Source organism: Molothrus ater, chromosome 3 (assembly GCF_012460135.2).
Source record: "Molothrus ater isolate BHLD 08-10-18 breed brown headed cowbird chromosome 3, BPBGC_Mater_1.1, whole genome shotgun sequence".
Taxonomy (NCBI): Eukaryota; Metazoa; Chordata; class Aves; order Passeriformes; family Icteridae; genus Molothrus; species Molothrus ater.
Genome location: NC_050480.2, coordinates 72,973,284 through 72,987,279, shown reverse-complemented (window position 1 = coordinate 72,987,279; position 13,996 = coordinate 72,973,284). Strand labels below are relative to the sequence as shown.

At 40.7% G+C, this 13,996-nt stretch overlaps 1 protein-coding gene across 3 annotated transcripts in view; it reads right to left on the bottom strand.

Moving 5' to 3' along the window:
• Positions 1-2,060: 2,060 nt before the first annotated feature.
• The window catches only part of LDAH (lipid droplet associated hydrolase), a 117,635-nt gene continuing 105,699 nt past the window's right edge, over positions 2,061-13,996 (bottom strand). For all 3 annotated transcript variants that reach the window (XM_036380565.1, XM_036380566.2, XM_036380568.2), the window contains exon 7: positions 2,061-5,134. In XM_036380565.1, the coding sequence (XP_036236458.1) occupies positions 4,943-5,134 (192 nt within the window). In that variant the 3' untranslated portion in view covers positions 2,061-4,942. The remainder of the gene's footprint in view (positions 5,135-13,996) is intronic.

Sequence of the window (13,996 nt, the reverse complement as noted above, 5' to 3'; positions counted from 1 at the left end):
AGAAGAAATGTGGAGAACTGAATTGGAGCGAGGCATGGTCATTTCTATTCCCAGTGCACACTGAGTGACTGACCAAGCAGGACCCACCTTTTGGTCAGTGTTCTGCATCCCCACACGCCCATTTTTTGGTGACACTGGCCAAAGAGGAGATCTTTTGGTAGAGGTTCCCTGGGCAGGGAGGCAGGATGACATTTTGCCCCTGGCCCACGCTGTGAGCAGTTTTACAGGAATGTGCTATCCTAACAAGCTGTTTTCAACAGAGCAGTGAAGGGTGAGAGCAAATGGTTGTTCACAGGCATTGCACCACATCTTCACTGAAACCAGTGGGAGTGGTGGGGTTTGTGTTCAATGGTTTTCACTCCACAGCACTGCAGACTACTCAAGCGATTGACAACATAAACTAGGCAGTTTGTAACTGAAGAGAAATCAAAGGCACAGCAAGGACAGAGGAGATGTCCAAGGTCAAACATGAATACAACAGAAGAAAATGCCTAGCACTGGTAAAACAGGACAGGATCTGAATTGGGGCTCAACCATTCTGGATACTTAAAATCCCATGGGTTTACTTTGTGGGTGAAAATACAAGTTCTTTCCTATAATCGCCAATGAGTTGCCATACCCCCTGCATGATGAGAGCATGTTAGGACATCAAAACATTTATGTTCTGAAAATGGCATTCCTGTGTCCTACAAGTTAGATCAGGACAGTGGAATACTTTCCAGATTTTAAGGGTGCTGGTTAGGGAAGAGGAGTAGATGAGTCTTGCCATTAGGAAAGCCTGTTTTTCCTAATTGTAAGTTATCTCATCCCATGGATTCCTTCTCAATGTATGAAGCACAGTATTTCCGAGTCTGGGGGCTTTGTTGAAGATGTTCACAAAGGAGGAGAGCAGGAGGCCCCCCTCATATCCTCCTTCAGTGTGAATTGCTTCAAACAGGATGGAAAAGATCTTTGAGTGTCTGACTGGCAAACCCTGCAGTCAGGTACAGTCAGTCAGATGTTTTAAAAAACACCTGTATTTTATTAGCTGCTGCAAACTACTTTCTGCAACACAACTGTTCTCCTGCAAGCACATTCCTGCAATAGGCAAAACCCAGGCTGTTGACTATCAGCTCAAGCACTCTGAAAGAGTTTTTAATGAAATCCCTTCCTGCCTGTCCCATCTGAGTGTCAGCCTGTTCCGTAACTTCTGCCTGCTGCTACTGAGAGCAGCGATCGCTCCTGGCAGCTGCTTGTGCTGTGACTGCTGGGTCTGCTGCTTGTGCTCAGCCCCATCAGCTGTTCCAGAAATATATGCTGTTTTAATAGTTCCTGGTCACTCACAAACGCTCTCTGGGTCCTTATTTTGTAAATGTGCCAGGAAAGAGAACATTTGCCTGCAAGTGAAGAGCCTCAGAAACTTATTGTAGTTTTTATTGTAGCTGGGAGTCTGAGCATGACCTGTGACACAGAGTAAAACAAATCTCTTGGGTCTAGTGAGTCTATCCAAACCCACTAATAGTTTGAGTGACTTTAAAATGATAACATTGAACGTCTTGTTTAAAGTCTTTGCTGGCAATTAGCTAGACCAAAGAAAGGGATGGGGGGTGGATGCACATATAAACCCATTTTCTGTAAAATAAATACATAAATGACCTCAGCTGCAGAGAAGAGATTATCTGCTGTGGCTCATGTATGCAATCTGTCTCTGTGAGTCAAGAATCTGGTGTTTAGCTTGGAGTCCAACTCCAAATTCTTCACCATAAACACTGGGCAAGCACTCATCCAGCTTCCTGAAGGGACAAGCCTCACTGATCCACACACTCTATAGCTCATTCAGAGCAGCAAACATGGAGCTGGAAGCAGCAAGGGGAAACTGATTGATTATTTTGGAGAGGCTCTGGATAAAAATGCTTAAGAGAGTCAGGTGCCTACCACCCACGGATTTTCTGTGCACTTGGCAGATGTCTGCATTGCATGTGAAATTTGGGGTCTGGAAAGTATTTTTGTAGATTTTGTATGCATGAAGTAATAAAAGAGCTGAACTAGAACTAAACAAGTTACCAAAACAAAGACTCAAGTTACATTTTACCATAAATTTCTTTATTTTTGTTATTGGAGCTGTGTACTTTTATTAAAAGGTATCGATCTAGCAAAACACTTGCACATGAGTCAAAGTCACTGCACTAGCAGGGTTACTTGTGTGGTGAGAATCAAGCACAGATGTGGATAACAGTGAGTAGGTGCTACAGCTTACAGTCAATATATTTGTGATAGGTTTTCCAAGAATTCTTAAATAGTCTAAAATAGGCAAAAACCACACTGTGTTTTCATGGTAAATTGGCACATTTGGACCACAAGCACTTTTGACACTCTTTGCCTGGGGTGACAATGAACACCACGGGCTTCTGAGGAGCTGGATTCTCACTGTGTGGGATCTGCTCCTCTCAGGAAATACAGCTGTGGAAAGTAGGCCCGTGTGTTTTAGCAATGAACAGAGTAGCAAATTTTCAGATCTTTGCCTTACAGTAACAGCTTCTAGGCAGAAGGTAGCAATTGAATCAATATGGTTTTTATTTTTAATACTAGAGAAAATTCTTTTAAGAAAATTGTAAGGCATTCTTCTGCAGTAGATCTGGTCATCACTGACCAGACCTAATCTCAGTTTAGGTCTTAATGCAATTAGGATTTAGTATAATGGATTAACTTTTGTATAAAAGGCATACACAAGTCAAGTACAAGTATTGCTAAATTAATTCCTCATACAAAGTATACGCATAATGCACTGTAAACAACTGCTTCTCGTAGGTGCCTCAGTTTCCAGGCTGTAGTAGCTGCTTGTCATCTTTGGTTAATGCAAGAATCTGTCTGGTCTCAGGAGATCCACTACAACAGCTGAACTCCCACAAACTGAGTCTTCGTCCATTCCCTGACTCCACATACTTCAAAGAACAAATGTTTTGTCCAACCACACCAATGTGCAAACCAAAACAACCAAGTGAGCTGTGGTTTTTATGCTGCTGACATACAGACAGGTGCACATGTACATATATGTGTACATTAAAGTATCTCCACCTATGGGCACGTCCTCCCTGGCTCTGCCCCAGGGAAAACCTCAGCCAGCAGATGCAGGGAGCATCTGCCACAAGGCCATCCAGCTGGGATGATCCCAACATCTGGGGACTATCACACGCACACACACAACTGTGGATTTCGACAGTGAGCACAAAGATTGTTTTGATTATGACTGAATATGGACCTGTAAAGATGGAAAGTCCCATGACTCTCCAATAGGCAGAATCAGTTGCATGGGCAAAGTCTCCTCACTTTGAAAGTGTCTGGTTCCTCCCCACGCTGCTGAAACTGTGCTCCCAGCATTCCTGCCCCACTCATCATGGCCATTTCATTACGTGGCAGTGTAATTGGAAAAACCACTGGCTAGTCTCAAAAGCTAAACCAGTTTCTGATTCAGAGAAGGTCACTTAAATCCAGTGTCAGTCTGCAGGTTTGAAAACTAGTCCCAGATATCCAGGAACTGAACTCTATTACAAGTTGCTCTAAATATTAGTGAAAGGTTCAAGGGGAGTTTAGAGAGCAGTGGAAGGGGTGTGTATAATTGTGTAAGAAAACAAAGCAACTAACTGGTCTTTTTGCATCACAGAGAACATTCTCCAATACCATTCTCACACGTATCAAAACTGGTAATAAATCATGTAAGTTAGATACTCAGTGCATCATCTAAATTCATCTTTTTGCAAGGACAGGACCTCCCCTGACTACTCTGTAGTGTTTTGCTTATTTATAAATGTCTTTATGAACTCTACAGGGAGACTTTTTCACAGGTTCATGGCTAGAAAGCTTTTCCTGATTACACTTGGCTCTGTTCCCCTTACTTGCAATATTTTCATTTCTAGCTATTCCCTGCAACTTCTTTTGTTATCACAACTGGTAGGAGGCTTTTTTCTTTTTTTTTTTTTTCCATCTGTAAAGGAAAGGGTTCACCAAATGTGAGGAACAGGGAACTTGTCAGCACCATGCAAGGGTCTGGTTCTCCACAGTAACATTCATGCCATGTCATGGATGCAGCCATGGCACAGTAACAGATGTTTTCTGATGGTGAACATACCTAATTTGTGGCTTGGCAGAAAATTTCATACTTCAGTCCTTAGAGCAAAGAACTGAAATTTAGACATGCATCAAAAGTGCTTCAATTCTTTAAAGTTGCTGAGCAAGCACTGTTCTCATGGACTTCATTAGGAGAGCTAGGCCACCTAGAAGTTGTTATACATGGATTCTGCGATCCATTTTAACTTTTAAATACTGGCATTTTTGACCAGTGTACTTTCCCTTCTCTACAGTCAACTGAAAAATGAAACACTTGGCCATGTTCCAGGTAAGAGATCCTTATATATTCCCTTACTGAGCAGCTACAGATACCTTACAGCATTTCTAATACCCTGAGGAGTCCTGGCAGTGCCCCAAACCCATGGTGAGACTTGGAAAAACTGCACACCTGATCTCCACATCTTCCCTGAACTCATCCCAAACTCAGCCGGACCACCAACCCCCTCTGACCCAGAGGAGACAAGGTCAGGGCTGCCCAGGACCCATTGCCAGGACCCACCCACATGCTGACACTTCTGCAGCAGAGAGTGGGGTGGTAGCAGCTCAGGTACAGTTGTGTCAGCATTGTCTAGAATGCCAGCAGTCAATAAATATTCCACCCTTTGCCATGTCTTCCAGAGTCCAGAAGACTCAGGATGAAACTACATAAGCACTGAGTCAATAAAACTATACTTTGGACCAGCAAGTCTCTCTTTAACTTTCTCTGAAACATCTCAATAGAAAACAAGCCATAATCTATAGTAAACAGAAAAAAAATAAGACAGACTCTCTCACAAAAAAAAATTTACACGTTCACAAAATAATTACTTCTTTTTCTTGTTCATCACTGAATTAGTGTTTATAATTTGGTCAGATCATCCTGTAGCCAGTCTGTGATCATGGCAGCCATCTCCTTGCTGGCATCGAGCACGAAGGCGTGGCGGAGCCCCTTCTCACAGAGCCGGATGTCCCCGTCTGGAAAATCCATTTTGATCTCGTCGTAGTAGTGCTGTGGACACCAGCTGTCTCCAGTTCCATAGTAAAAAATCAGCTAGGAAGAAAAGCATATCAAATAATCAGTGTGGAATGTTACTGATGGAGCAACCAATGCAAGAGTTGGGAAAGAAGTAACGCATCAAATCCTGAGATACACTGTGAGGAATAGCAGACTGGTACTTCTTGGCTGTTTCCAGGTCTGCATGTATGATGACGACAATTAAATGCTCTGCAAAACTGTGGAACACAATACAGGTTTAACTCTGAAAACAGAAATCTGCTGATGAAAGCCTGGCTGACTTAGTAAATTTCTTATTATGGCTCAAAACATTGACTTGTCCATGAAGTCCACCCCCAAGCAGCCCAGCTGTTGTGTTTTTCATAGCTGTTAGCAGTTTTCTATGTTAGCTTTCCAGCTATTTTAAAAAAGCAATGACAAGGCACATCTTCACCTATATTAGGTTGCTCAAATCCCCATCCAACCTGATCTTAAATGTTTTCAGGTCTGGGGCATCTCCACCACCTCTCTGGGCACCCTGTGCCAGTGTCTCACCACCCTCATTGTGAAAACACTTCCTACCCACAGCCGGTCTGAATTGATCTGCTTTCAGTTTAAAACCAATGCCCTTTGTCCTATTGCAACAGGCCTTGCGAAAAATTTTCTTACATTCTTGATTTTCTTACAGGTCCCTTTAGGTACTGGAAGGTGCTCCAAAGTCTCCTGGAGCCTTCGCTTCTCCAGGCTGAACTGTCCCAACTCTCTGTCTTACCCTTGTGAAGCCTGTGTGGAGTGCAGGCACCTCCCAGAGACCAACAAACAACTTTCTTCTGGGTTGTAACATGGAACTAAAATTCTGCCAAAGTCCATTTTGTTTTGATCTTGCCCAAATAACCTTGGCCAATGACATACATGAAGCAGGTGCTACCTGTCCTAGAGCCCACCTAAACATGAAAGTTGTAAATTCCAGGAAAATGCCATCTTCAGGGAGTGACTTTTCTCTCTGTTAGAAGCAGTGAATCTCACATTTCCCCATGTCATCGTTTCTCCTCATTTTCAGCTCAACTTTGCCTGCTATAGCTATGCTTTTCAATTTCTATAAAGTATATGAGGGGAAAGTAGTTTTCTGGGAGAGAGTAAAAGCCTATGGATTTCAGACTGTACAAGGACAAGATTAATGGGGAGCACTCTTCATACTAAAATGTTTGAATGCAGGTACCAGAAGGATGCTGATTGCTCAACACATCACACACAGCTTGGCCTAATTCCATTATTCACATTTGTTTCATATTTCATTTCTGTACTTCAGTGAATAATTGAGCAATGCTAACATAAATTAGGGGACAAGAAGTTTTCCTTTCATCACAAATATCTTCAATTCCATCATTTTGTAGCCATGTGGAATATAAATAAATGGACCCACTGGGGTAGAGGTGGGCTAAGAGCCCAGACTGCATTTCACAAACTATTACAAGGTTTTGTCTAACTCACTTTTCTCTTGGTAAAGTTTGCCCAAATCTTGTACATTATTGACTATTGGCTGTATCCAAAATATAGTATCTCAGTAGCACAGACACCAAGGCCAGTTATACTTCTATTTCTGTGCAAAACATAGAACATAAACCATTTCATATTAACAAACATTATTGGTTTCCTTTGTCACTCACTACTTGCTGAAAACAAGGTGTGTGTTGCTTGCTCTAGCAGAAAATTTCTTTTGATCTTGCCTTCAATTACAAGATATCACACTAGCAAAAGTTCTTCACAAAAGCTAATGTAAAATGTCCAGATGCATTCAGGCCTTTTGGAAGCAAAACATCTGACCAAATTATTTTTAACCCTGGGCTCCATTACCAACAGATACAGAACTAAAGATTATGAAACTGAGGAGGAAAAAAAGCAATGGAGAAGCTCCAATTTAATGGAGTAGTCCTTGAAATGGTTATATTTTTTGAAAGGCAAATTAGAGACTCATCACACAATCATTTAGAAAAAGATGAAAAGCCATTTACACTTACAAAGGTGGATGAAATACTTGGCTTAGTCTGCATGGACTGTGAAATGGGCTGTTCTCCAGGTAGGGTTGTAAACTTGAGAACTCACAGATTTGAAAATGCCTAAATAGAAGATTTATGTGCATTCTTAGCTTGCCCCTGGTATATTTGCATTACAGTTTAATCTTTCATTGCATGATCCAAAGGATCCTTGATTCACTCAATCCACTGACAGGATGATATTCAGCTGATGAGCTGCTATTTGATAGTATTTTTCATTTTAAATTCTGTGTGCGGTCTGGGGATTTATTTACTACATATTTCATGGTTTACAGACAGGATTTATTTTCTTTATGCTCTGCATTCCTCTGGCATGCACTACTACAGGATTCACATGCTCACATTTATTAATTTAGTTTTGCAACACCTTAGTGGCAATTTTTATCTTCATTTTGCAGGTGGGGAGCACAGAAATTAATGTCAAACTACATTTATTAATATGAAAGCATGTAGTGTAGAGTGAAACACCTCAAGCTGATTTTCCAGAGTGTGCAGCATTACACAGTATCGACTGTACTCAAAGAACAGCATTCCTGGACTGCTTTTGCAGGTGTTCTGAAACACAGTTTATCTGTCTGTAATACACATTTCAAGGTCTTAAATGAGATATTCAGAAAAATGAGAACAAACTGTGACTATCTATGAAAAATATTGATGACTTCACCAAGAGCCTATTCTCTTCAAAGTTTAGGTGCCTTTACCATCAACTTAGTCCCTTTTATTTCAATAGGCATTTTACCCCTTCTGCCACAGATGAGGCTGGACATCCTGCTGTCTCCTCCATTACACACCTCTTTTGGTTAATGAAAGAAGAAAAAGGAAAATGGATGTTTTAATGAAAGATCAGTGCTGCATACTTACACAAAAGGTGTCTGAATTGAGGTCAGTGCTCCCCAGCTGTGAAATGCTTGGTAATGCAGCTGGTTTTAGCAGAACCTGTGTGTACAGTCTGCTGGGCTTTGAGGAGGTAAACCAAACCTCAGCTATTTCACATGTGGCACCTACAAGTACTGCCAACAGTGTCAACACCTCTAGATTTGCTGCTTTAGGCCTCTGTTCCTTAAGGTCATGGTGTAATTGAAAGAAGCAGCACTGTCAGCTTCTGGCCAGAGAAGCATGGGACACCTTCCTCCTGCTGTCACGTTGGAGGCATCCAGCACAGAAATTAATGATTTAGTTTGAAAATCTATGGTGTGTTTTTGAAGCAAACGTCCAGTTTGTCCATATTTACCATACTTTGGTTACCATATTCTGGACCACATGGAATCCTTCCAACTGAAACTAAAGCAAAGATGCTCTCCAGGATCACACTTAAAAACCTCCAGTCACCAATGGACATTTAGTCAACTGTTGGTACCTCAGGACCTGGAACACCAGGTCCTCACTACTTACTATCCATCTCTACAAATTCTCTTATCTTGTTCTGCTTCTGTTCTCAAGGCAAACATAGTAAATGGCATCTGCTGAGAACAAGAACAATAAGATTTTGGAAATTTAGGTTCCATTCCAAGCAGAAAAGGGCAGAACTTTTACCAACTACTGGTCTTGTTGTCCAGTCATTTGCTCACTCTTTACAGGTGACTTTCTGAAACCCTTTCTGGTCTCAAGACTGCCCTACACCACCTTTGGTTCTTTATTTTATTTTTATTCTCCATATCTCATTATTTCCAATTGGTAATACTTCTGCTTCTAGTTCTAGTCCCCCATTCTTGCCCTGCAAAGTCCAGATTTTAGTCTCCTGGGTCCTCCATCTCATTTTGAGTCCCAACTTCAACCCTAGTTGTTTTTTCTAGAGCCTCTACTCCCAGCACTGTTCCTCAAGCATCTCTCAGAGTAGCAGTTGTTCCTGTCAACAGGGCTGGGTTCAGTTCAGCATAAAAACATCTTATGTACAGGTGACTGTACTGTGGGGTTTACATGTGTACCAGGCATCCCAATTTCCATCACACATTCAGGAAAAATGACCTTGCTTGGGTAGTTCCAATCCATCACCTCTTATAGCACCAGAAGCTTGCCTTTGGCCAAACAAACAGAGCCTTTGGTTCTTCCTGCCTCCTCCTCCTCTCTGTTTACTGCTCCCTCACTAGTTACCTCTTTACTAGCTCAGCTTATGTCTCCTCTACACTGGAATGAGAAGCTTCCCTCTCCAAGCTAGGAATTGCTACCATGAGAAAACAGTGCATTTTCCCCGAGCTTTTGCAGACATTGTAGAATCCTTTGGATTGAAACAGAACCAATCAAGGTAGGACAGACGTGTGTCATACCTGCAACTAAGTAAGGTTTGGGTCTGTTATAATCAACTAAGAACAGTTTTTAAACAAGATTTGGGGAACTTGATGGTGCAGTTATTTTGCCTGCTTATTTCATGCGCAGGTGTTGGTGTGTGCACTCTCCCCATGTGCTCATGCCTGCACATCCAAAACTTTAACAGAAGTGGTTTTTAATTTCAAATTCTTCCTTATTACTGGATTATGAGAAAGAGCAAGACTGCAACAAAGGTGTAAATTTTCAGTGATCCAGATGTTGGTACAGGGCCTAGGAAACCTGACAGCTACTTGACTGCCATTTATGAGATTGACCATCTTTTGAATAACAAAATGTATCTGTTCTTTGCCTGTGTCACACACAGACAAGAAATACACAGATTTTAAAATGTCCCCCTCTTTCCTAATACATTCAAGCAGCACTATTTTAGATATATTTAAATGAAAGTTTCCAGAATCCATCTTCCCATTTAATTTTAACACCAGGAGCTTTGCTATTGCAGCAGGCAGGCAGGAATAATTAACAAACCATGTGTAACCAGAGGCACATGGGATCTCCATTAATGTAGGGAACACTGGCATGCACTATATGGCCTGCATGGATCTGTAAAATGCATATTTTCCTGTGGATGGTGGATGGCTGTAACGACAGCCTGAGTCAGCACAACCACTGCACCAGCAATGGAAAGCTGCTGCCAATCTAAGCATTCAGAAATGATGAGTCAGGCCCCCAAAATAATTAGACTAGATTAAAAATAAACAGATTTGCAAAACAATAAATAGGAAGTTCTTTCTGGTTTTGCTGTGGGCTTAAACTTTCCAATATTTGCATTTTTTTAAACTTTTCTGCCATGAGGGTGAGAGGATTATCTTTTATTCTTTTTCAATATTGAATGGTGAGACTTCCAGGTATTCCTGACTCAGAAGGGAAATGGCACCTACCACTGGACATGACAAAGACTTAATGATTCCTGATGCAATATCCTGCTTGCTATGAGTGACTAAAACATGTCCTCCTTCAGGATCTGCTGATCCTGAAGGCACAGTGAAGGGGATGTGGGCTGTCTTTGCCAGCCATTTCAATGCTGCATTTGAAATAGTTATGCAATTTCTAAACTCCAAATAGCTTTAAAATAACAGCAGTATTCTTAGATGATGATTTATCATTAAATGGCTCAGAAGTATTTTCAGCCTTAGCTTCTGTAAAATAAAACACAAGTCCAAAAAGTGTTCTGTCAGCCTCATACCCCGTAATATGGTATTTGTACTCTGACACTGCACAATGATGGCAGCTGCTAAGTAAACATCAGAAGAATCTGAGATTTGTATCAACAGGATGTTTACATTTTAAAGAGTTTCTAAGAAAATAATAAAGATTTCCTGCAGTTGACTCCATTGGCACTTGTTATAGTATGTATGACAGTTCACAGAAGTACAAATTACAGAGAGATTTCTTTTCTGCCTCTTCTGTAACTGTCAAAGACCAGCACTGAAAAAAACCAAAAAAAGTTAAAAGATATTAATTGAATTTTTTTATTTCTCTAGAATTTGGTACATGTTATAACAAATTTAGGATCTTATTACATGGGCAGGCACCACTCCAGCTGATGGCCAAAAGTGAAGGACTGATCTCTGTGGATATAAAGGAGTGGCATATATGCAACAGCAGGACTGCCCCAGTGTCCTTGCTGAAATCCTTGTCTCTGATACATTCACATTTTATCAGTATTACTCCCACATGCATTCACTGGCTGCTCCAGCAGCTTCTCTCTGGATGACATCTCTCAACAGTAACCAGTTTTATTTGTTCTTGGATGAAAACTAGTTTAAAAGGCATTATCCCAGAATTAATTTCAGTTTCAACCAAGGTTTATAGAAAATTACTTAGCTTCTCTGGAATTATGAAAGTGTCTCCACCTTATCCTGCCAAAAGAATAGGGGAACAGACTGGTTTGGGACATACTTTTTTAAAATTTGCTTCAGTTGTATTTTGGCTTCTGGGAATTCAATGAGCTGGCATTGCCTTAGGAAGCCCTCAATGCTTTGGGATATGGTTCTCTGAGATACCATCTCTTTCCCTCGTGATGCTGCCATGGTTGAGATCAGCCAGTTTGATGGTAAGGTCCTGGGGAACTTGCTTCTCAGCTTGTTTTATCAGAACTGGGTTTTCTCAGCTTTCCAAGAGCAGTGTGAAACCCAATGTTTTCAGTTGAACTGTTTGGAGAAAAGGCAGTTGACAATCTGGGGTCCTGATGCTCTTTTTAAATACCCACCTGTAGGACTTGCAGTGAAGGTGTAATGGGTAGTTCAAGTGCTTGTGCTGAATTTATTTAACATAATGGTGGCCAGTGTTGTTAAGCCAGCATAAATAAAAACAAAACCAGCTTCCCTTTCCCTGTCTGGAAAGGAGGTGAAGAAACATTTTACTATCAGAAAAATTAGGATGCAATCCCTTAGATAGGGCCTGATGTAGTGGCTATTTTGCATGTGATTCCAGGTGTCTGAGGGCTCTCCCCAGTGAGAATATTCAAATATTCTCACACAGTTTTCATGCCTTTATCGATGCTGAGACTTGGTAAATCAACAAAGGGAAAAGGGCTTCTCTAACTCTGCTGCAGTTTATTATCAACACTACTGGCTGCTCTGCACATGAGATCAACAGAGACCACTTTTATTTCCACTTTCTCACAGATAACGATGGGTCAAACTCAATGCAAAGTAAAACTGTGCTTTTAAAAAGGATGCACAGGATTTATCAACAAATCAGAGTGATTAACTTATTTATATTATCTATGTTACTTTTAAAGACTTAAAAGCATTTTGAGGATATATATTTAGATGTGTCAGGAACATGAACATCTCAGAAGTCAAGTCTGTATAAATACCAAAATAAAAACAAACAGACCTGAAACCCCTATTTAAGCAATACTACTGCTGGGACAGATTCTTCCAACTGTATTTACTGCAAACAGTTTTTCCCTCTGAGTATCAGCCTGACATAGTCTACATTTAGTAGGACTTAATGTAAGTCAAATGTCTCCTGCAACAGCAGGATCAGAATCTGGCTGTAAAAGGCAATGCTCCCCAGTGGGAAGCATTGCAAAGGGGAACTAAGAAATAAAGGGGTAGTAAGGGGTTGATGGTAACTTTTAAATATTCTTCAGAAGGCTGGGGAAAGGATGCTATCTTTGCTCACTGTGTGCAGCACACACCTTATACCCACCCCAAACATTTTGGAAATTCTTGTCATCACTTCTTTACTAGAATACCACACATTACAAATGATGGTAACAGGCACTCAGTTACAGAGTAAATTAAACATCATAGGTAAGTATATAGTGGTACACTGACTTTTTAAAATGCTCACTGGGATCCTTTTCCACCAAGGAGAGAAGCTGCTGATCCCTGATTAGGCATTCTGGGCACTTCAAAGAAAAGCTGGTTCTTCTGGTTAAATGACACAGACACCAAAATCCCCAAGCAGATGTGCAACTTCCCTGGCTTCAACTCTGCACCTCCAGGGAGTGCAAGCCAAAAAGGATGTGAGACCAGCCAAAAAAAGAGGTGTTCTTGGCTAGAGAGAACACTTTGCACCTATTCAGAAAGAGTGTTTGAAAGGTTTTTCACAAATGTAGGCAAGCACCTCACTCACGCTGTGGGCAGGCAAAGTATTTGTAACAATTTTTTAAGCACGTACCTTCAGATCATGCTCCTGTCACTGTGAATCACTACTAACCCACATGGATGTCCACAGAGACTCAAACAAAAAGACTAGGCAACATCAAAACAGTTGCTTCAGGGGTCAAAATAGTTCTTGGTTGCTTAGTTAAAAAAAAAAATTCTCTAGCAAGGAGAGTTTTGCAAAAGAAAGAAAGAAAAGCCTAGCACTTCTCTGTGAAGAGGAAATACTTAATTCTTCAGCCTTTATTCTAAATCTCTGCATGTCACTGTTTAGTTGATACTTTTGGAGAACATATTATCTACGGTATCATTGGCGTGACATAAACTTGCACTGCTTTAAATTCTAAATACACCATTGGAATAAGCACAAAGTAGTAAACATAGACTTCATTAATTCAATTTTTCAATACTGTATTTCTTCCCCACTTAATCATCTATAAGGTCTATAAGCCACCTACAATACAAACTTCCACAGTTTGAGTGAAAATAGGTTAATATGTTGATAAATTTCCAGTTTGTAACTTTCTTATCAGACAACAGGTTGGGTTTTTTCATCTTTGTATGTCTTCTTCAGATGTTTCCTGTCTTTTTCCTTATGCAATCAATGCAACTGCTACACCAGACCACTGGCAAAAAGCTCAAGGAACATGTAAATGTTTTTGGACTAACATGCCAACCAAAAGAATCCTGATTTGCAGTTGGAGGAGATGGCTTACGATCTTAAAAAATTATGAACCACTACAAATGTTCACTGATTCAAAAATTGCTGAAGCCTGTGGAAGCTCTTCAATGGATTTAAAAGGGCTTTGGAGCAGATCCTACATTTTAAAATAGGACTATTGTGTATTACACATGGACTAATGAACCAGATACATCTCTCAATAAACACAAAATCTGAGGGGTGATTATTTTAAGAGGGG